Here is a 21,152-nt window from a genome sequence, read left to right as displayed (position 1 = left end):
TTATTCCATTGATTTTTTTTTAGCATGGTATTTAAAAGAAAATTTAGTAAAGTCACACATCTTGCCATCCACAGTATATTGCGCTTCTTTTGTTGTCTCAGTTGGCGTATCAGTCGTCTACTGTATCGACTTGGTTGGGCAGCAGCAGAGGCAGGTCAATCCCAGCATGTTCTGCATCGAGAAGGTTAACAGCGTCTGTAGCCGTCGCCGGTAGCTGAGGCGGGTCGGACACAAGGGAGGGGGGTTCAGTGGGTAGTTGTGGCTCCCCTGAATTGCGTAGAGAAAGGGAAAGTGGCAACGATGGCCTTCGAGGGGCTTGAGATGAAGAACAGCAGGGTAGAAGTCGTGCCAAAGCCCTCTTGAAATCCCTCATGAACATTGGGTATATAATTGGGTTCATGGTGCTGTTACAGTAGCCCAGCCAGGTGATGGCATCGAAGAAGGAAGGTGGTACGCACTCACACACTGCCTAAATGTACAAAAGAAAAGGTCTTAGATCACAAAATCAATACATTATGTAGCTGAGACTCAAAACCCAAGAAGTGGAAAAGGTCAAAGATGTCTGGTTCGTCGGAAGAGGATGTCAGGATGCCAGGGATGGACAAAGGGAGATTAGGAGATGCTATTCACACACCATATTGTGTGTGAAGGAGGGCTAGAGACAGGCTTGCCCAGAAGCAAATTGAGGGACACAGATGGGGGACGGGATTGTTGAACGCTCGAGAGCAGGATAAAGAATAATTGCACAATAAAATAGGAATCTTTCTCTCTGTCAGTTTGTCATATTGCAATAATTAATTTGCCACCCATCCCCTTTTTTGTTACATGCTTGTTAAGGTAAAGGTAAGGTTCAATATGAGTGAGTTTCGCAGTCAACATGAATAAGGATGCTTCTTATCTTTGTTTTGTGGACTTACCTGTGCCATGTTGGTGATAAAAAAGGGAAGCCAGGCACTAAAGAAGAGACCCAGGAGAACTCCAAGGGTAAGACTGGCTTTCAGAGCTCTCTTCCTTTGCCTGTGTGCCAGTCTGCGCTCACTGCTCACTGACAACTGAGAGAAAGAGATGGAGAGACAGAAAAGAATATATTCATAGAGATTTCACAGTGATTCGCCTGCTGAGAGATGGGTAGTAATGTTACCTTGGCCTTGGGTAATTATTTATGTCTTTCCCTCTCTCAGATGAAAGCTCTTGAAAGTGAGTGCCTCACAAGGTCTAAATAGTTCTATAGTTCCCATTTCGCCCTTCCTCATCTTCAAATGCCTTTATTGGCACTCCGACACCCTAGTCTTGTCACTCATTACTTTCTGTTCTAGTCCTTCAAATTGAATTTTCCTTTTCCGCTACATATTTCAGCGTTCGTTTTGTGTTTGTTAAGATGCAGGGAATTCTCTACAAATTCTCAACATGCTGTGTGAGTGTGATCACACAGCCTTCACTTTCATAAGCAGTCGGTACATGAATGAACAGTAGGCCAATACAGTTTGAGAATGCATGCACTCCAAGTGGCTTAGTTTGTCGAGAGTTCTCAGCAAGTTTTAAGATATAAGTTTTACAAATACACAAAGCAATACATTCACCAGAAATTGAATCTTATTACTCTATTCTAAGACTTGTTACTTTAAGAATTTAATTCCTATCCAACTGTCTTCTCCGATTCAGAAATTCTCACCAGAGCTTGCCGCAACACGGGTGGCTCCTGATGGCTGTAGTCATCTCCATCCTGGATGGCATGACCAGGAGAAAGAGGATGAGATGGTTCGCCTGGTGAATGATGTGGGTAAGTAGGATGAGTAAGAGCCTCCACTTGTCGTGCCTGTCTTCTGGCCGCCAACAGGATCCGGCAGTAAGTAAAACATATGGCTGTAGAAGGCAAGAAGAAGGTAAGAAAGGTCGCCACGAGGGCAAAAGGGAGAGTCACCCGCAGGCGGCACTGCATGGACAGCATCCCTGATGTGGTAAGGTGGAAATACGAAGAGGGGTAGAGGAAACTTAACTGCGAGACTGTGGCATTGGCGGGATCATTTTCAGAAAGGTCTTGTGTGCGACCAAGACTGTGCCAGTCCATCTTGATTGGCAGAAAGGAAGTGAGGGCTGCCAACCCCCAAGCCCCACCCACCAAAAGCAAGGCACGAGGCGGGGTCATGTGCTGTTTGTATCGCAACGGAGAGATGATGAAGAGGTAGCGGTCCAGACTGATAACACACAAGTTGAGAATGGAGGCACTACAGCACATCACGTCGAAGCAAAGCCAGACGGGGCAAAATCCGGGCGACAGCACCCAGGCCCCACACAGCACGTTGAGCATAGCAGGGGGCATCACGACCAAAGCCACCATCAAGTCTGACAGGAAGAGGGACACTAGGAAGCAATTGGAGGTGCAGCGCAGCGACCGATGTGCGAACACCAAGGCAATCAACAAAATGTTCCCACAAGCTGTCACCAGAATTATGAGGGACAGCATGACTGCGAGAAGCCAGGGACCGCTGCCACTAATGCTCCAACCAGCACCGATAGTACCACTGTCATTGAAGCTCCTGTAAACATTCCTGGCATCCACAACTGATGTTGCCTCTACTCGAGGGATAGGTGAGCCACTCATCATCGGAGAGTTGAATAGGACTGTGTGCGCTTCCTTTGGTCTTGATGAAGCGAACACACATCCAGCGTTTTTCAAGTGCATTGAGAGAGTGATGTTGAATGTGAAACAGTTGATCTGCGGGTCACCTCACTGAAATCTGATGCAGACCACCTCAGGTGGTGCGAAAAAGATCAAGATGTCCTGTTTAGAGTAATCCTTTCCATCTTTCCCCTGGCAAGGTTGGTGATTTCACTCCCTCTCTGTTCCTTAGTCACACCAGTGCAAGTATATTCAGCTGCCATCCCTCCATTTGTTAACGTGAGATGAGCAAAGCAATAAAATGACACATGTCCTTGTCAATAGTCTGGCTTCCTCAACGCTTAGCACCAGTATGAGCAATTCTGTGCCTGTCAGAGTATTTCAAAGCTACGTGTCATGATGACACTCTTTGGGGGAGGGCAACTGAGAGGTGGGCTTCGGTACGAGAGAGTGTGAGATAAAGAAAGGGAGTGTCACAAGAGCAAGACCACTGTATAGATATTTTTAGATGAGTGAATTAAAAAACAAACTTATCTTGGGCCATTTCTTTCGGTTTGCTTTTTTTATGCATTTTTATGAGCTCAGTGTTCTTTATTCAGTAATTGTGTGGCTGTGATTGAGTTAAAAGAAGCGGACAAGTACACTAGAGGTAACCGTGTTGGCGGCTTTGCTGTTCCCTGCGCCCTCCTAATCCCCATATCATCCACTTCAGGGTGCCTGTGGGATCCACACTCTGCTGCTGGGCATAAAGCATGTCTATCGCATCGCGACTTTATGCACATTCACAGCCACTTGTCATTCAGGGTTAATTAAGGCAAGTAATTAACATCTAAAAAAAAGGCTTATGTAAATGTGAGGTATGACAAAAATTATATAAGATTTCTACTAAATTATTAAAATGTAATTTTACAAGACATTTTGTGTGTGCGTGAACACTTTTTCTTCTGTGCTTCCCCTTGACTTTGATATAAGGTACCTCTACCAATTTTATTTTTTATGTTGATTGTCAAAACACAGACTAAAATAACATTTTCAATAAAGTTGCTATTGCACAATAGACTTCCATTTTAAATGCATTTCTGACATTTATGTTTCTCGCAAACTGAGATGTGGAAATTGAGTCATTGTACATAGATGATTTATTTTATTTTTTTAAACTGATCATGATCAAATTGTGTTTTTGGTTGTACAATTATAATAGTGATCACATTAGTACTTAGAAAAAAAAGGGTTTTGAAATTAAAGTTTATTCCAAGATGAAAAAAGCTGTAAAGATCTTCCTAAACTGTTGTACTGTTGTGTATACATCTGACAAAAGCAAAATATGATAGTTTTATAATCATTACAGTCAACATGCCTGCATCAATTCCCTGAAGCCTTGCTTATAAACAAGGTCATGCATGAGAACTTATTTCGATATGTACTTTTACCTTTAAGTAAAAACCAACATTACAATAGTGCAATCATAAGAAAAAAAAAGATATGCTTGTAATTTCACTATTGGAGAACTGCCACAATGCCAACACTGCTCTGGACACAATTTAGGTTTGTGCAAATGTTTTGCATTGAGCAAAGTGCACTAGTTTAGCATGGTTGCCAAATATCATCTTGGCCTGTGTCAGAAGCTAGATGACTGCTATCTCTGGGGTTATAATAGAAGACTATGATTTTTGGAATGCATGTTACTGTAGGAACATTTTTTATAAAGTTTAAAAAAATAAATCACATTCAAATCAAGCTTAGCAAACTTAAAAGCTCATCTTTTTTATATTTTATTAAATAAACAGACTGTCCTGTACAAGAAGATGGATGTTATGGAGAAAGAAAGACAACCAGTCTGTTGTGTCAGGCTTTGAATATGAAAAGCAAGGCAGATGACAGAATCCATTACTGGTGTGACTCTACTGCTCCTGAAAGAGACAAGAGAAAACAGGTCAGGATTTGAAACCATTCAAATGATCTTTAAATGCCTTCAGTCAGAGAGTTTCCATGCATATAATCTTGTGTTAAAAGACACAAACAAATAAAATCTAATTTATATGGAAAAGCATGAGAATGTCACAATTTAACAAACATTGGATTAACTAAATATAATTGAATATATAGATGAGCAAAAGCACAAAATTATTAATGACTTGAAATAAAGATTAACAAACAAAATAGTGTTTATTTTATTTCAGCTTTTTGCAAAGGCCAATTTTCTTTTTCTTTATAATTGTAGTAAATTAACTCAAATGTAATAGCTATATAGACACACACACATATATATATATATATATATATACACACACACACAATGTATTATTAATAATCAATCTAACCAGAATTATTTAATATTATATAATTTAATAGTCTAAACATCAGAGCTGTACACATGTATTCAAACAAAATTAAGACAATTATTAAAAATATAAAAACTTTAAGATAAAAACAGAACAGAAAATATAAAAAGCTAATTCAAACAATAACAAAAACTTGAATAGTATCTTATTGACAACAGATTTTTGAATATACATTTTATAAATTATTCATTAAAAATGTTTAAAATATTTTCATCCATTCACATTTAGGATAATTCTATACATGTTTTTATAAATGAGCCCAAGCTCTCTAACGCAAACACATATTTCAACCACACAGACAAACTGCTTAGTGAGATTTGTTCAAGACGACATGTGAAATCCATAAAAACACAAACCTTAGCAACTTTACTCTGCAGTACATAATGTGACCTCAAGTCATTCTGGCAGTTAGAATAAGCCATGCCAAGACCCAGTCCTGTCCCAAACACAATGGGCCACGTCCGGCCTGCACAAACACATTTTCACATTAGCACGGATGAAGACTCATTCTAATAAATCTGGTTTACACTAGGTATAATGTAATATACTTACGCTTGAAGAAAACAACAGAGAACACAATTCCTAGACCCAGACCGGTACCTATTAGACAAAAACATTACATTACAAAATTACCCAGCACGCCCATATCGTATCTGGCTAAAACTACTTTGATTACATGTTTAGGCTATATATTATTCACCCAATAGCAATACATTATTCATCATTTACTGATTCTGCCTAATTCCTTTTTTATTTTACCCTTTCTAAAATAGCCTGCTGTTTATATAGACATTTAGATCATACATTCAGACTAAGATAAGCCACACATCATTTAACCACTGATTTATAAAAATAATTTCAGTTTTAAGAAGTGTTTCGACATTGCATCAACTACTGATGAGCACATTAACTACTATTTGAATTATCACTCAGTAGGTTATTTAAATTCTTATTCACATGTAATTCAGGGACTCCCAAACTTTTTTTTTTTGTAATATTAACCTCTTTTATCTAATATAATTACTTGACAAACCCCTGAGATTAAAAAATATATATATATATATTTGAATAACTGTATCATATTTGCATGTTAACGGTTCGCTGAAGTTGATTAATTGTCACATGAAAAGCAGGTAAACAATATTAATTGTTTTGACTTTGTGTTTTATATTGATGTTATTTTAAAATGACTTATTTGTAATTTTATAAATCTTTAGCTTTTCATTAAACTCAAACAGGGAAACCTTGATGTAATATAATATTGAATGCACACGTTGTTAATTACAACAAATGGAATATATTTATTTTCTTACTCTTTGTATATTATTATTAATATGGTTCAAGATCATATTTGAATCATCAAGTTAGTCTGATTATAGTAACGTTACCTAAAATATGTAATGTAATTATTTACGTTACTAGCTATAATTTTTGTCATGAAATTTGGAAGCAGTAATGGATTATCATTTAGTAAGTAATCTACCCAGCTCTGATAGTAGAAAGGCAGTCCAAAAAACATAGATTTAAGAAGGTACTTAATACTAAGACCTGCATAGAAGCATAGAGTCATAGGCGGTCCTAGGAGTAACTATAATTCACCTTACCTTTTAAATAGAACACACAATAATACCATTGTTCTCAAAGCCTTACGAGCTTCTTTAAAAACACAACAGTATTTACAGTCGTCTATGTAGAGAGTTCACTACGTTTAGCGCCGAACCCAGCAGGTGTGCGTCTTATCAGTGACCCGAGTGTCCTACACGGACGTGACTACGCGCCCTCAATCAAAGCTGATTATTAAATCTAATGCATTCTTACCGAATTTAACAGCGCAGTCTGCGAGGCAGCGGTCCCACTTTTGCCCGAGCTCTTTCTCAGACATGATGTCAGCGGACGGCGGCGGTGGAGCGGATGACTTTGGCTAGAAGGCTGTAGCACACTGTCATACATTCCTTCTCCGGCAGTGGAGGAGTGTGTACGCGCTGCATGATAGCGCCATCTGCTGGACAGGCGGAGAAATAACGCTAGTGATCAACGCACGGATACAAAATACGTTTCATTTCTTATTCATTTTTTTGTGGGGTTTGGTTAATTTAAATAGCACTTCTAAAGAAACCGGGTTGCCCACAGCGCTTTACATAGAAACGTTCGCATATTTACAAATGTACAATAAAAATACAGATAAGGCAGTATTATCGACATGATTTACAGAATTTAAATACTAGGTGTACTATGAATATACTATAGGCTACAGATGGATTATGTAAAAGTGTATGTAGTTTCTGCTTATAGTGTACATACAGATTTACATAATCCATCTGTATAGTATGTTCATAGTACACCTATCTGTATATCATGCTGATAGTATTTAAAATCTGTAAATTATGTCCATAATACTGCCTTATCTGTATATTTATTGTACATTTGTAACATATTGTAGACCTGCATATTCCGTACTTACTGCTTATTGCACTTGTGGTAAGATGCTAACTGCATTTCGTTGCCTTACCTTACATGTGCAATGACAATAAAGTTGAATCTAATCTAAAATATTTAGCAATCAAATACATATACTACTGTATAAATAAACTATCATTTAACTAACATAAGCTGCCACTCCAAAATTAGCTTTTAGTAGATGTAATGGAATTTTGCATCATTCAATACTACACTGAAATCCAAGCATATTAATTATAGCTTTATAACCAATGCTGAAAAATGTTTTAATAGTATTTTATTTTTTAAATGATAAACATCACTTTAATATAATGATAATTTCAAGTATCACAAAAGATACAAATACTGAGATAAAAAACAACTGAATATTTGTTTATATTTTAAATTAGATTTTATGTTTTCTAAAAACTATACATATATATATATATATACACACAAACACACATATATAATATTTATATTTAATATAAATATATATATATATATATATTAAAGTAATTTGTAATATTTTTTGAATAGTAAGGGTAAAATATATTTAATGGAAAGTTTCATTAAATATTAATTATAGATTAATAATCACACTTAAAAAGTATTACAAATTATATAAAAAAAAATGATATCCCTTTAGTTTATTTTACATGTAAATAGAATATTAAAACATATTTAGTGAAATTAACTGTCACACCGTATGATTGATTCAAGGTTTCAGAAAAATTTTAAACATTTAATATCATGCTTTAAAATGTATCACATAAATATCAACCTGCTGATAAAATATAAAACTTATCACATTTAAACATGAATAACTGTATTTTATTTTACATATTGTTATACAAAATAACAACTGCAGTACATATGATTGCTTTCCTGAGATGAAAATTAGTTAACAGGCTTGTTAATAATCAGTTTTCACAAATATACAATGTACTCCAAACACGATTTAATCACGTGGGCTAAAAATACCTATAATCCTGCTAAGGCTAAATCAAAAAGACAAAATTCTAATTTTAAAAAACTTTATTTTTTTGGAAAATGCAAACAAGAAATAGAGCCAGGACTGATCTATAATCCAAATTTATCTTAAGTTATTAAGCATCTATTATTAAAAGAAAAACTCAAGAGGTGATGCATCTTTACTGAACAAAAACACTACCATCATTAATAACAAACATCAGAAAGTGCATCATCAGGCAGGAGGAAGTTAAACCCCCGCCAGGACAGTCCAAATCAACACTTGAGAACCCGATACAGATACTGATGTCAGTGGACGCCAGGCCACCCGACATACAAAATCTAAAGTAACATTTCCTCTATTAGGGCTCTTGTTTCTTAGGGCTCTGGGCTGCCGTCTCAGCAGGGTTTGTCTCCTCTCTCTGTGGCTTCACAGAGATGTTGCTGATGGACAGCAGTCCCCTGAGCTCCTTGTTTTCAATCTGTATTAACAATAAGATGTGTTACATAAACATACAAAAGCAGATATTCTAAGCCGATGTATTAAAATAAAGCCATTACTTCAAGCTGTGCCAATTGCTCTTTCACAGAGCAGAAGCGCTGGTCATCCACCTGCACAGCTCGACGCATTACTTGACCCATTTCACAGATCCGCTCCAACTGGCTTTGAACCTCCTGGAATAAAGGCTTATTTTAGGATTCATCCTGCCTGGTTTCAGAATAACTTAAAGAAACTGATGCAAACTTTTAAAGGAACAGGTCATGCAAAAATGTCAATTTACTCGCCTTCACATCATCTAACGTAGAGTTTCTTTCTTCATCGGAACAGACTTTGGTCAATTTAGCATCATATTGCTTGCTCACTAATGGATGCTCTGCAGTGAATGGGTGCCGTCAGAATGAGAGTCCAAACCGCTGATAAAACCATCACGTTAATCCACAAGTAATCCACACCACTCCAGTCCATCAGTTAATGTATTGTGAAGTGAAAATCTTGAGTTTGTAAAAAAAAAAAAAAAAAAAAAAAAAAAAAAAAAAAAAAAAAAACTCCATCATTAAGATGTTTTAAACCTCAAACCGTTGCTTCTAGCTAAAATACGAGTCCTCTATCCAAAATATTTCTTTCTTCAGTTAAAAAAAAAATCTTGTCTGAATCAGGAGAGAAATATGCACAGATCAAGCACCAGGCCAAAACAGTTTTAAACAAACATGTGAGTGGATTTTGATGTGAGAGGACAACAAAGGATGCACTTTTTCACTGGAGGAAGTGTTATAATGGATTATGGATTAATTTGCCAGAAGCGACAATTTGAAGTTAAAACACCGTAGTGATGGATTTGTTTCTTAGAAACACTCAAGATTTTCACAATACATTAACTGATGGACTGGAGTGCTGTGGATTACTTGTGGATTATTGTGGTGTTTTTATCAGCTGTTTGGACTCTCATTCTGTCGGCACCCATTCACTGCAGAGGATCCGTTGGTGAGCAAGCGGTGGAATGCTACATTTCTCCAAAGCTGTTCTGATGAAGAAACAAACCCATCTACATCCTTGATGGCCTGAGAGTGAGTACATTTACAACAAATCCTCATTTCTGGATGAACTATTTTATTAACAAAGCAAAGGTCTAGCTGGCACCTTAGCTTGATCCTTGTGAAGGCTAAGCACAGGTTTGGCATCAATCTCTTTCTTTTCCATCATCAGCTGAAGCATCTGTTTTCGGTATCGGCCCATGATCAGCTCTAAAGCGTACTGGTGCTCCTCCAGAGAGATGCAGAGCTCTGTGAACAGCACAAAGAGTCGAATCAGGGATTCATTCTACAAATGCGAGACACTTTGAAGAAACTCGCACCGCCATGCCTCTGTTCTCCTGCTGGAGGTCTTTGATTTGGGTGTTCTCCTGGGTCAGCAGGACGTGAGGTTTGTATCTGGACAGCTCCTGATACTCTGTGCTTTCCTCCATGTTCTACATACAGGAAAAACAGAAATTCATAATGGGTGATAACTGGTTATTCTTCATTAGTCATTAGACGCATCACATAGAGCTGAAACAACTAAACTGACAAATAATTTGATTATCAATTAATTCAGGCTTAATATATTTATATATAAACGTATTTCTACTTTAATCTCGTAATTTTAGATTTTTTTTTTTCAACGTGGCACTAAAACGCCGTCGTACTTAAGAGGTCATATGTGTGCTCTGTAGGGTGTTCATATCATGCCTTGTCAGGGAGAGTGTTTCCGACCTCCTTCATGCTGTGGATCTTGTGGTTGAGGACGCTCGACTGCTCGATGAGAGTCTCTGCGGCCGTGTCGTGCTCCTTCAGCCGCTCCAGCAGCGTCCGCGCGTCGCCCAGCACCTTCTCTATCGAACACATCTCCACCTTTACCTTCACCTCCACAAACACACTCAAACTACACCGCTGCCCTCAGCGAGCCTGATGCTAACAGTCCAACTAGAAGATGTTGAGATATATTACATATCTACTCTCTTATATCAATCACAAAAGGCAAACATAATAAGAAAGCCGATTAAGGAAAGCTGTCAAGTAAAATAACTTCCTGTGCTAGACAACGTCAAATGCGTCAACTGTTTTGTACGTACAGGAAAGGTGTTTTCAAAATAAAAGCCTGAATGAAAAAAAAAAAATAAATCATTAAAAGTACCCGAATTATTATGATTATTATTTTTATTATTATTCTGCAAATAGCTTAGAAAATTGTCTTTGCATAATAAAATATAAAATAATCAATTATTTTAACATCTAACAAAGGATAAGCTTTGCCTTGATTTTCAAAATAAAAGCACCGTTTGGGTAAAAAAAATATTCAAATTATTTATAATAAAATTATAATAACAATAAAATTGATAAAAATATATCTATCGTCTATATATACCCTCCAACACTAGCACTCTCTATTCTATTTATGCTTTTATTATAAAACACTTGACCCTCAAACACTAGCATCTAGAACTCTCTATTCTATTGTTTTCTTTTTATTTATTATAAAAATACCCTCTAACACTATCGTTATTTACTCATTTTCCATTTTATCTACTTGTTTTCTTTTTATCTATTATAAAAAATGGACCCTCTAACACTCTAGCGTTCTCTATTCTTTTTCTATTCAGTCTACTTTTTTTCTAATTTAATATATATTACAAATTACAGAACGAAGTGTTTACACTTTTCTGTTGAATTATCGTACTAATAGCTTAGCTTATGTCTCTGCACAATAAGATGGGATGGAATAAAGTATTTCAACATCTAACAAATGACACACTTTTTCACATTTAACTATATATGCTTTGTCACAGTAATAAACCCATGGTGGACTGTAATTTATAGATGATTATTGAAAAATGATCTTCGCTATAAAGATTGCGTTATCTTGCAATAACCGTAAAATAAACATGAAACCCTTTCAGATGTCAGTGAGAGTGCAGAAAACATCATAAAACATTGGGAAAATACAAACATTTAATGTTTAGCATAAATAATATATGAATCGTACATTAAAGGAATCATGCAAAATGTGAGAGGAACTGTGTCCTTATGTAAACTATTACTGTAACATCCCTTCATGTTAAGGTATAAACAAATAAAGCAGTAGGATGAGAACATTTGGTCTAATTTGCCAAAGATTTGTTTCTTTTTATTCAAAACAGGTCTGTTAATTGGCCTTTTTATTGCATTACATTTGTTTATAGCAGTTGAGAATGTCACACAATCAGCATGATGTCATTAAGATCCTTGCGTTTGAGGTCAGACAATTTAATGTCAAGGTGCAAGGTAGCTGACAAGAAGCAGTATTAGAAGCTTCTCATTGGCCGGTTGCTGGAGGAGGGACCTGAGCTGTGGACCTCAGTTCAGAGGAGTCGTCGTCACGGTAACCAGCCCCACATTCTAACACACACAAAAAGAGAACTGAGAGAAAAGAGAACAATGGAATGTTACACATCATTTAAATCATAGATCCACTTTAAAAAAAAATCTAATGTTTGATTTGGGTGTTTGTGTAATTTGCTTTTTGTGTGTGTCTGACCTGCAGAGCAGCCAGCAGAATGCCACAGGATATGGACACACTGATTTCATTGTAATAGTGAGTATTTTTCTTGCCATTGGGGAGAATTCCACATGTCTGCTTAAATACTAAAATCAGATACGGAGCCACTAAACACTCCTTCACCCAGTTTGTCCTGTGAAAGACACCTTTACACCCGGGAAGTCGTGTTCCGGGAAGTTGTGTTCCGGGACTTTACACCCGGGAAGTCGTGTTCCGGGAAGTCGTGGCCTAATGGTTAGAGAGTCGGACTCCCAATCGAAAGGTTGTGAGTTCGAGTCCCGGGCCGGCAGGAATTGTGGGTGGGGGGAGTGCATGTACAGTTCTCTCTCCACCTTCAATACCACGACTTAGGTGCCCTTGAGCAAGGCATCGAACCCCCAACTGCTCCCCGGGCCCCGCAGCATAAATGGCTGCCCACTGCTCCGGGTGTGTGCTCACAGTGTGTGTGTGTGTTCACTGCTCTGTGTTTGTGCATTTCGGATGGGTTAAACGCAGAGCACAAATTCTGAGTATGGGTCACCATACTTGGCTGAAGGTCACTTTAGTTGTTTGTTATTTAGTAAATTCAAAAGTCATAAATTCATAAATAAGATATAGTAGAACAAACACACAAGATGGCTTTAGTAACACAGATATTAAAACATTGTGTAATTGTTATAATAATTATCAAATATAATATCTAAATTTATCTGTATATCCTACCAAAAATCCCTATATAATAATTATTATTATTATTAATACTATTATGTGACCTCTTAACTGTCTGAAACAACATTAACCATGGTAAAAAAAAAAAAATAACCACAAGGGGGCACTAATGTCATAGCTAAGTTTTAGTCAACACATTTTTATTATGTCTGTAATTGTTATATTCAATTTATTAATGCATAATAATTTAATTATATTAACACATAATACTAGTACATATTAATAGTACAGTAATAATACAAATAATATTTTTTTTCTCTCTCTTTGAAACACACCTCAGTTTCTTCAGGTCATGGAGCCACTTGTCTCCCATACTTTGCTTGTAGCTGATCTCCTCCTCCTCCTCAGTGATCTCTCTGATCTTGTGTTTGACATCTGCATGAAAAAACTAATTCATCCACATTTTGGATGGCCTGAGGGTGAGTAAATGTTTCATTTTTGAGTGAAAATGTATATATATATATATATATATATATATATATATATATATATATATATATATATATAACAATATATAAACAACGCAAATCAACATACATTTAAGTGCTATTTTAAAAGTGTAACAGAGCATGTTGCAACCTTTGCATTCGGTTCAAAACTCTTTCCCAGCATAGAGTTCTTACCTTATTTGAGATCTCAAACTCTAAGATCTCTTCAAAAGTTCTGCATCACGCTTGGCATGGTGCCCTCTTCAAAGACATCTTCACATAAATGCTATTGTGTGGAGGTCACAGTTGCTTTCCTCTCTTGTGCTGACTCGAACCATCCAGACAATTTTTCCAATCCAAATAATTTTTGTTCATTAAACTGATCATGTGCTTTACTGTTTTACATACTGGAGTACTTTTGTATAGTTTATTAGTCTTGGTTGTGTGTGTGTGTGTATATATATACAGTATATATGAGATTAGATGATAACATGAGATGACTTATGGTGGGTTTTGAAAATAAAATATTTGTGCAATCACTATTTAATAATGAAAATATTAAGATAAAATTAGAAAACATGTAGGCATATAGACTAGCCAGTGCATTCAAAAGTAAAAGATAAAGTAAAATTCCTGTCACTTACTCCTTAATATTACTAGTTTATGATGTGATATAGTGATGGAGAGTACCGTTGTGTTTTTTACTGCTGATTTCTGTATCATCCTGCCGATCCTTGTCCATCCATGGTCTGGCTGTCTGAGCTGAACTCTCCTGCTCTGATATATTCTCTCTTCTCTGGAAGCTTTTAAAGAGAAACCCGATAATCACACACAAAACCGCCACAGACACCGGAGTGACAGACAAGACACTGCCGTGATGAACGAGTGAAGTCTGAGCAAGAAGTTTGACTCAAGTTCACTCAGCAAGAAGGGGCTCACTTTCTTCTGTTAATATTAAACAGCTCCCAGGAAACTTATACACACTAGTGCACAATTTGATTATCATACAGTAGTCATTCATATGATATATCTGTAATATTTATAATAGCATAAGAATAAACTTAGTTTAGAGTTATAGTATTTTAATATTCATTATTTCATAATAATTCAATCATAAATGTAAAAATAATTTTAAATTTTGTTGTTATTATAATAACATTGAAAAGCATTAACGGTGGGAATTTGACTCGTTTCATATGTCAGTAGTTTGCAAATGTCACGCTGTCTAGTCTCTGTTTCCCTGGGTGTCAACTAGTGGTCTCACTTCCCCTTAGGCACTTCACCGTAGGCACTACAATTCCCACTAGCCTTGTCCCTTCATCACAGTAATTGCACTCCTGTTAATTGCACCAGGTGTCTTCACTTATTAGTCATTAGCCTCCCTATATTTACCAGTCTTTTCTGGTTTGTCTTGACGGAGTCCTTACCTTCCGTTTTATGTTGTACCCAGTCATCTCATGACTGGTTTTGACCAGAAAACAGGTTCTTTGTTTTGGATTACGTTTTGGATTACCCTAATAAAACATACCTGCACTTGGATCTCTCTCTCCCTGTGTTTCACTGGGTTGCGATCGTCACAGCAACATGTAGCCTACCCGTTTTATGAATCATTTATTTAATCGATTCGTTCAAAGACGTTTATTCAATTAATTTTGAGGTTTTGTATAGCGCTTTTTAAAATACAATATTTAGTAGATTCAGCAATGATCAAGTGAAGTCTATGAATGAGTCAGTGAATCATTTACTCAAGCGATTCATTCAAATACGTTGATTCAACCAGGAATAAATCACCAGCACTTGTCTGGTGAGTTGCCCGGATCCTGTCGATCGGAAGTCAATTTTGCTGTGACTTCATTCGGTCATATTTTCATTGGCGGAGCAAATCGGACAGAGTAACAGCAGGCCTATCTAAATTTAAGTAACTTGATATGAACTTATTGTTCATTGAACAGTTATGTAAAAGCAATATCACACCCGTCCAGATTTCGTGATATTTTCGATATCAGCATGGATTGTCTGATACTGCTTAAATATCTTCTATAATAAATATATCTATATATCTAGTATATCATGTTATTATATAATAGCATTATACAACAAAATATCAACTGTCATAATAAAATCTGGTTATTATTCAAATATAATATGAATTGATTTTGAATGAATTAAATCGATATTACTTGATTTTGTGTGTGTGTGTGTGTGTGTGTGTGTGGGTGTGTGTGTTTACACTGGTGTGTTTAGACTGCAAGAAATCCACCCCAAAGCAGCTATCAAGCAAAATATCAGAGTCACGGCGCTGTTGACATGACATTTATTGATTTAATTGAAAATCTCTCTCACTCTCTCTTGCACTCACCATGATATTATAATGTATTCACATTTGAATGATGAGCTCAAAGTTAATTTAATGATATCAATCATAATAGCAGATCAAAATAATAGTCCTTCTCAGAAATGCATTGGCAAATGCAATTGGCAATATGAAAGCTTATACTGTATTTATTCACGTAGGATTTATAGTCTCACACATTCATGGTAATTTAAAGGTCATGCAAAGGACATTTTGTAGTGGATGTTGTTCTGTTGTCGTTTTTATTATGGAAATCATCTTATTTGCGTCACTGTATGGTGTTTTTCTCACAGACATGACATTATCAAAACAGTGGTTTTACATTTTAAAACATTTTAAAACATGCTGTTATTTTGATTGTTTTCTAGTTTAGGCTTGAACTTGACGCTGAAGGTCTCAGAACCTCATTTGCGATAATTACATTTCAGTGTGAGGATAACAAGCATGTCTAATTCCCAGTTCTGTTTGAAAAGGGAGATGAATTTCTGCCTAGTCAGATTTCAGCATCACACATCCGTATCACAACCATTTCATGCTTTCCAGTCTCAGCATCACTCTAAGATTGAAATATGCATCCTGACTGAACCCAAGTAAGAGAAGTAAAAACTTTTTTTCATATTATGAATATCTAAAATTACCCGTAAAAAGCAAGACATGAGCCACTCTTAATACTCTAATCTAGCATGAGCTACTTCGCAAGTTAAATGTCAAAGGTCTATTTTTAATTCCTAAACCATAGTTTCCACCTATCGAATAGAAATTCCTCTTCATTGCCACTTTATAGTCATGTTATTAACTGATACTTTGCCAAGTGCATTGGACTATAGAAACACAAGGACATCAGTTCAGTGTGAAGTTTCTTCAACTACAGTATGTGCACCTTTGACCATTTGGACTTTTAGAAAATAAAATAGAAAACAAAATAAAATGTTTATGTTCCCACTATAACAGTCCAACGTTAGACACACAGTACATGATCAAAGGAGAATGCAGTGTATTTTTTTAAAGCAATTTCCACCACAAAATGATGTTATTGTGTTTTATAGGGCTTGATGGTTAATTTTTATACAAATTTTTACATTTTTTAGTAATTTTGTTGCGTGTTTTTTTCAATTTCATCAAGATAATAACCCTGGTGGACATTATTTTAAAATTGGAAATGATTTAAAGCACTTACATTTTTAGCTGTAATTACTTTTTAAATAAAATATCAGTCTCCTTTGTCTTGCTAAGGCTAAAAGCACTTTATTAGGGGTGGAATTGTGGGAGTTTTAATCCAGGGGTCACCAAACTCAGTCCCGGAGGACCGTGTCCAACAGCGGTTAGCTCCAACCCTAATTTAACACACCCGAACCAGCTAATCAAGGTCTTACTAGGTACACTTGAAACGTCCAGGCAGGTGTGTGAGGCAAGTTGGAGCTAAATTCTGCACGACACCGGCCCTCCAGGACTGAATTTGGAGACCTCTTCTTTAACCTATAAAAAATGTAAATGCAAATATTTTTTTTCACACAATAATAGATCTTCATAGTTTACTGAAAGTCTGGGTCTGGGACAAGGGTGAAATTATACAAATCTAACTTTTTAAGAGAATGAGCAAAATAAATGACAGCTTATGTGTGACTTATTGAAATAAAAAATAATAAAAAAAACACCCATACCTTAAAGCAGTAATTTGTACTTAGTAGTAGTAGTAGTAGTGGAAGATAATTATTTTGAAAGTGTAATAATAGTAGCAGAAGTGCAAGTGTTGTAGTTCTGCTGGAACTGAAGGCTGCTGTAATGGCTATAAAGTGAATAGCACTAGAGGTTTTCCAAGTACTTACATGTCTCTAGAGACAAACTGTGTTTACTGGAGTGAAATAAACCAATTACAGTACACTCACACCATACACACGCAGACGCTCATGGTGATGTGACAGCAGTGTGATTGTGTATGTGTTCCTGGAGTGCTTTCGGGCCCGGCATTGCTCCACAGATCTGGGTCAATGCGGGCAAGTTAAATATTAACCAATAAAAACACAAATCTGCTTAAAATCTGTCCACCTCTACAAGTAAGATTTTCTTCAAAAATAAAACGAGAAGATTTTGCGGTTAACAGTCACATGTTATCTATTTAAATTATTATTATTTTAAACTAAATTCAACTTTTAGTTTAATTCAACAAGAGTTTCTTGCTTAGATCATGAAACTAAGATTATTGTTCTTGTTTTCATGTCTAGGTTTCTGTGTATCTTCAGATAAAATGGTGGGTAAAGGTTTAGTGGACTAATGTGCTTTTGATTATCCCAGAATGCAACAGTTTATATAATTTTTGCTGTACAACTGAAAACTGCATTAAACTGCCGAAGAAAGAAGCTCATTCATTATAAATCGATACATTTTTAATGATTCATGTTACATCTTGTTTTGATGAATGAATGAAGGATTTCTTTCTTTGGGTCAGTTTTCGGGAATACACAAATGCATGAATGAATATTCGGTCTTCATGATGGTTCGAGAGGATATGAGAGGGTTAGAGAAACGGATGAGACAAGAGCGGGGTGAAAGAAAAAGACAACAGTGCAGGAAAAGAGCAACAGAGATTTCTGTAGGAAAACGAAGAGGGAGGATGCGCATGCTGACCAGTGCTTTATTTAGAGAATACATTAGCTGAAGAGAGTTAAACTGGGCTAGTTCAGTCAGCCCACATCACATCTTAATATGATGCTAGTGGTTGACAACAGCAATGATGACAATCAAGTTAGGCCTAATGGCTCGTTACTTGCATAGAAACCCTGATACCTTTCATTCTAGATTGCTGATTGAGTGAAAAGGCATATGAATGGATTGTGTTGCACATCTGGAGGGCTCAGAGCCAGAGCACACGCCTGTCATTAGACATTCTCCTCACATGCAATTATGCCCCTCGTGAACGCGCCTACAGAAAGTGGGTCAGGAAATTTAAAGGGAAAGTGTTGCTATAAAGCAATTTCATAGTCTCATGTGTTTGTTATGTTTCTGTGCTCTCTAACTAAGTCTGTATTAAAGAAACTGATATATGAATAACAATCACTATGATTTTATGCTCTTAATTAACCCAAATAATCAATTACCAAAATATTTGGTATCTTTTAAGTGAATAGTTCACCCCAAAATTCAAGAATCTGTAAATGTGCTCACCATCAAAGATGTAGATTAGTTTTTTTTCCCGCCCAAAATATGACTCCTCTATTCACAATTATTGCAGAATGTAAAATATAAATCAGTTTTTAAACTTTTTTTTTTTTTTTACATTTAAAATAAATTATTAAAAGCTACCAAATATTTCTACTTGACTGCTTGTGTTGCTGAACATGATGAACCTTACTTGAACTGAATTTCATTCAGAAACTGCATAGCTGGTGCCATACATTCTAAAAACCATAAAGAAAATATGTTGGAAAAGAGAATGAATATGTATAAGAATTATCGACAAATATTATGTAGGGAGGATTCATAAGAAGAACAAGACAAACGAGTCTTGTAGCAAGTAAGCGGATTAGTGCATTTTCAGGACTAATGTGAAGTGTTCAGTAATGAGATGCAGATTTGTTACTAACAGACCGCAGAAAGTGTGTTTTTCTCAATGCACATCCACATAACATAAACCTTACATAGGGATGCTTGTAGTAAGATATACATATTTGATATAATGTCCATTTGTGTGAATAAAATTAAGTGACACTGAAGAACCTGTATTGTAACAGTTCAGACATTTTGCCTTTATTTGAAGTAGAACAGCACAAAAAAAAACACACTTTACATATGAAAAAAAAATATATGAAAAAAAACCCAAATGGAGATAGAGTCAATAAAAAAATTAATAAAACGTTGTGATTTTAATATTTATAAGAGTAATACTTGTTATAATGTATAAAAAGACAAATAATCGCTTAAGCGATTCAAAACTTTCCCATCATGCCAATAAAGCATGCATAAATAAAGCTTTCGTACACTCAAATACATTTTAGGAAACAAAAAGTTAATTAAATAAAAAAGAGATCAGCCTAAACCCTGAATGTTCTTCTCTGATAGAAGAGTCAAAACATACTTGAAAACACGCAAACTTCTTAAAATCCACAATGTTATTTAGATGCAGGCTGACAGAAACGGATCATAAAAAATATTAGATTCATCCAAAAGTATAAGAGCAAGAGTGAATCTCTTTTTTTTTTTTACCCTTTTTCTTTCGGCCCGCAAAACACATCATCCATCCACACTGTAGAGGGTTAAAAAGTTTAAACAGCACCATAGTTTTCCCCCTGGGTTCCTTGTTATACAACTTACACCATCAAACACAAATCTGACCCATGAGTATGACACTGAATGACACAAAGATTAAATGTTCTTTATAGAGAAACATAATATACATGTACCAATTTACACCGATAGCACTTTATAATATGATCATACTCAGCCGATTTATATTCTTTGGCAGCCTCCGTGTAAAACCGTGTGAGAAAAGGAAATTAAAGCCTAGATTTTAACGATTTATGTGCTTTCAATAATGGCTTGAGTCAAACTAGATACCTCATCCAGCTCGATCATTAGATGAACACTAACCATCATCACAGTACAGTGTGTCTGTTAATAAGATCGATACTCACTTGCAGCCCTTGTTGACTTATAGAAGTGTTCAAAACTCAGGCTATGTTCGCAATACTAGTATGTTATGCTTTGCTACGAACTCAGCAGGACAATGTGTATGCTACAATACATGAATGCATTTGCTAAAATATGTAGTGTATAGTTTAGAATACTATATTCCACAATGCAATGCACTCTATTCTACATTTTCAGGTGTGTACTGCACAGTAAATAGTATACTAGTATTTAAAGGAACAGTTCAGAGCAAATTATTCATACTTAGACCACCCAGGATATAAAGGAGCTTGTTTCTTCATCAGAACAGATTTGGAGAAATTTAGCATTCCATCACAAGCTCACCAGTGGATCCTCTGCAGTGAACGCGTGCTGTCAGAATGAGAGTCCAAACAGCAAGCAATGGAGCAATGGTTTAAATATTTTGACGTATTTGTTTCTAACAAACACACAGGTTTTAATTTCACAAGATGTTAATTGATGGATTGGAACGGTATGGATTACTTGTGGATTACTGTGATGTTTTTATCAGCTGTTTGGACTCTCATTCTGACGGCACCCATTCACTGCAGTGGATCCATTGGTGTGCAAGTGATGC

At 36.0% G+C, this 21,152-nt stretch overlaps 3 protein-coding genes and 1 pseudogene across 4 annotated transcripts; all 4 read right to left on the bottom strand.

Annotated features, from left to right (window-relative positions):
* Positions 1 to 67: 67 nt before the first annotated feature.
* Positions 68 to 3,640, bottom strand: LOC132129470 (5-hydroxytryptamine receptor 6-like). The gene is made up of 3 exons (XM_059541087.1): positions 1,673 to 3,640; positions 918 to 1,052; positions 68 to 469 (listed from the first exon to the last, which is right to left on the bottom strand). Exons 1-3 carry the CDS (start codon positions 2,681 to 2,683, stop codon positions 110 to 112), a joined length of 1,506 nt encoding a protein of 501 aa, XP_059397070.1. The 5' UTR covers positions 2,684 to 3,640; the 3' UTR covers positions 68 to 109.
* Positions 3,641 to 3,851: 211 nt separating this feature from the next.
* Positions 3,852 to 6,923, bottom strand: LOC132129460 (MICOS complex subunit MIC10-like). Its single transcript, XM_059541078.1, has 4 exons — positions 6,781 to 6,923; positions 5,515 to 5,562; positions 5,319 to 5,428; positions 3,852 to 4,530 (listed from the first exon to the last, which is right to left on the bottom strand). Exons 1-4 carry the CDS (start codon positions 6,842 to 6,844, stop codon positions 4,522 to 4,524), a joined length of 231 nt encoding a protein of 76 aa, XP_059397061.1. The 5' UTR covers positions 6,845 to 6,923; the 3' UTR covers positions 3,852 to 4,521.
* A 1,218-nt stretch (positions 6,924 to 8,141) lies between these two features.
* On the bottom strand, positions 8,142 to 10,966 carry LOC132129365 (suppressor of IKBKE 1-like). Of its 2 annotated transcripts, none has more exons than XM_059540931.1 (5): positions 10,621 to 10,966; positions 10,232 to 10,337; positions 10,010 to 10,152; positions 8,932 to 9,045; positions 8,142 to 8,852 (listed from the first exon to the last, which is right to left on the bottom strand). In XM_059540931.1, exons 1-5 carry the CDS (start codon positions 10,750 to 10,752, stop codon positions 8,733 to 8,735), a joined length of 615 nt encoding a protein of 204 aa, XP_059396914.1. In that variant the 5' UTR covers positions 10,753 to 10,966; the 3' UTR covers positions 8,142 to 8,732. The 2 variants fall into 2 exon arrangements, with proteins under 2 accessions (XP_059396914.1, XP_059396913.1); XM_059540930.1 differs by having other exon boundaries at positions 10,597 to 10,961.
* A 1,132-nt stretch (positions 10,967 to 12,098) lies between these two features.
* LOC132129548 (iodotyrosine deiodinase-like) lies at positions 12,099 to 15,032 on the bottom strand (annotated as a pseudogene).
* Positions 15,033 to 21,152: the final 6,120 nt, after the last annotated feature.

This window comes from Carassius carassius, chromosome 46 (assembly GCF_963082965.1).
Source record: "Carassius carassius chromosome 46, fCarCar2.1, whole genome shotgun sequence".
Lineage (NCBI taxonomy): Eukaryota > Metazoa > Chordata > Actinopteri > Cypriniformes > Cyprinidae > Carassius > Carassius carassius.
The sequence above is the reverse complement of the archived record's forward strand: the minus strand, read 5'-3'. Positions and strand labels throughout refer to the sequence as shown.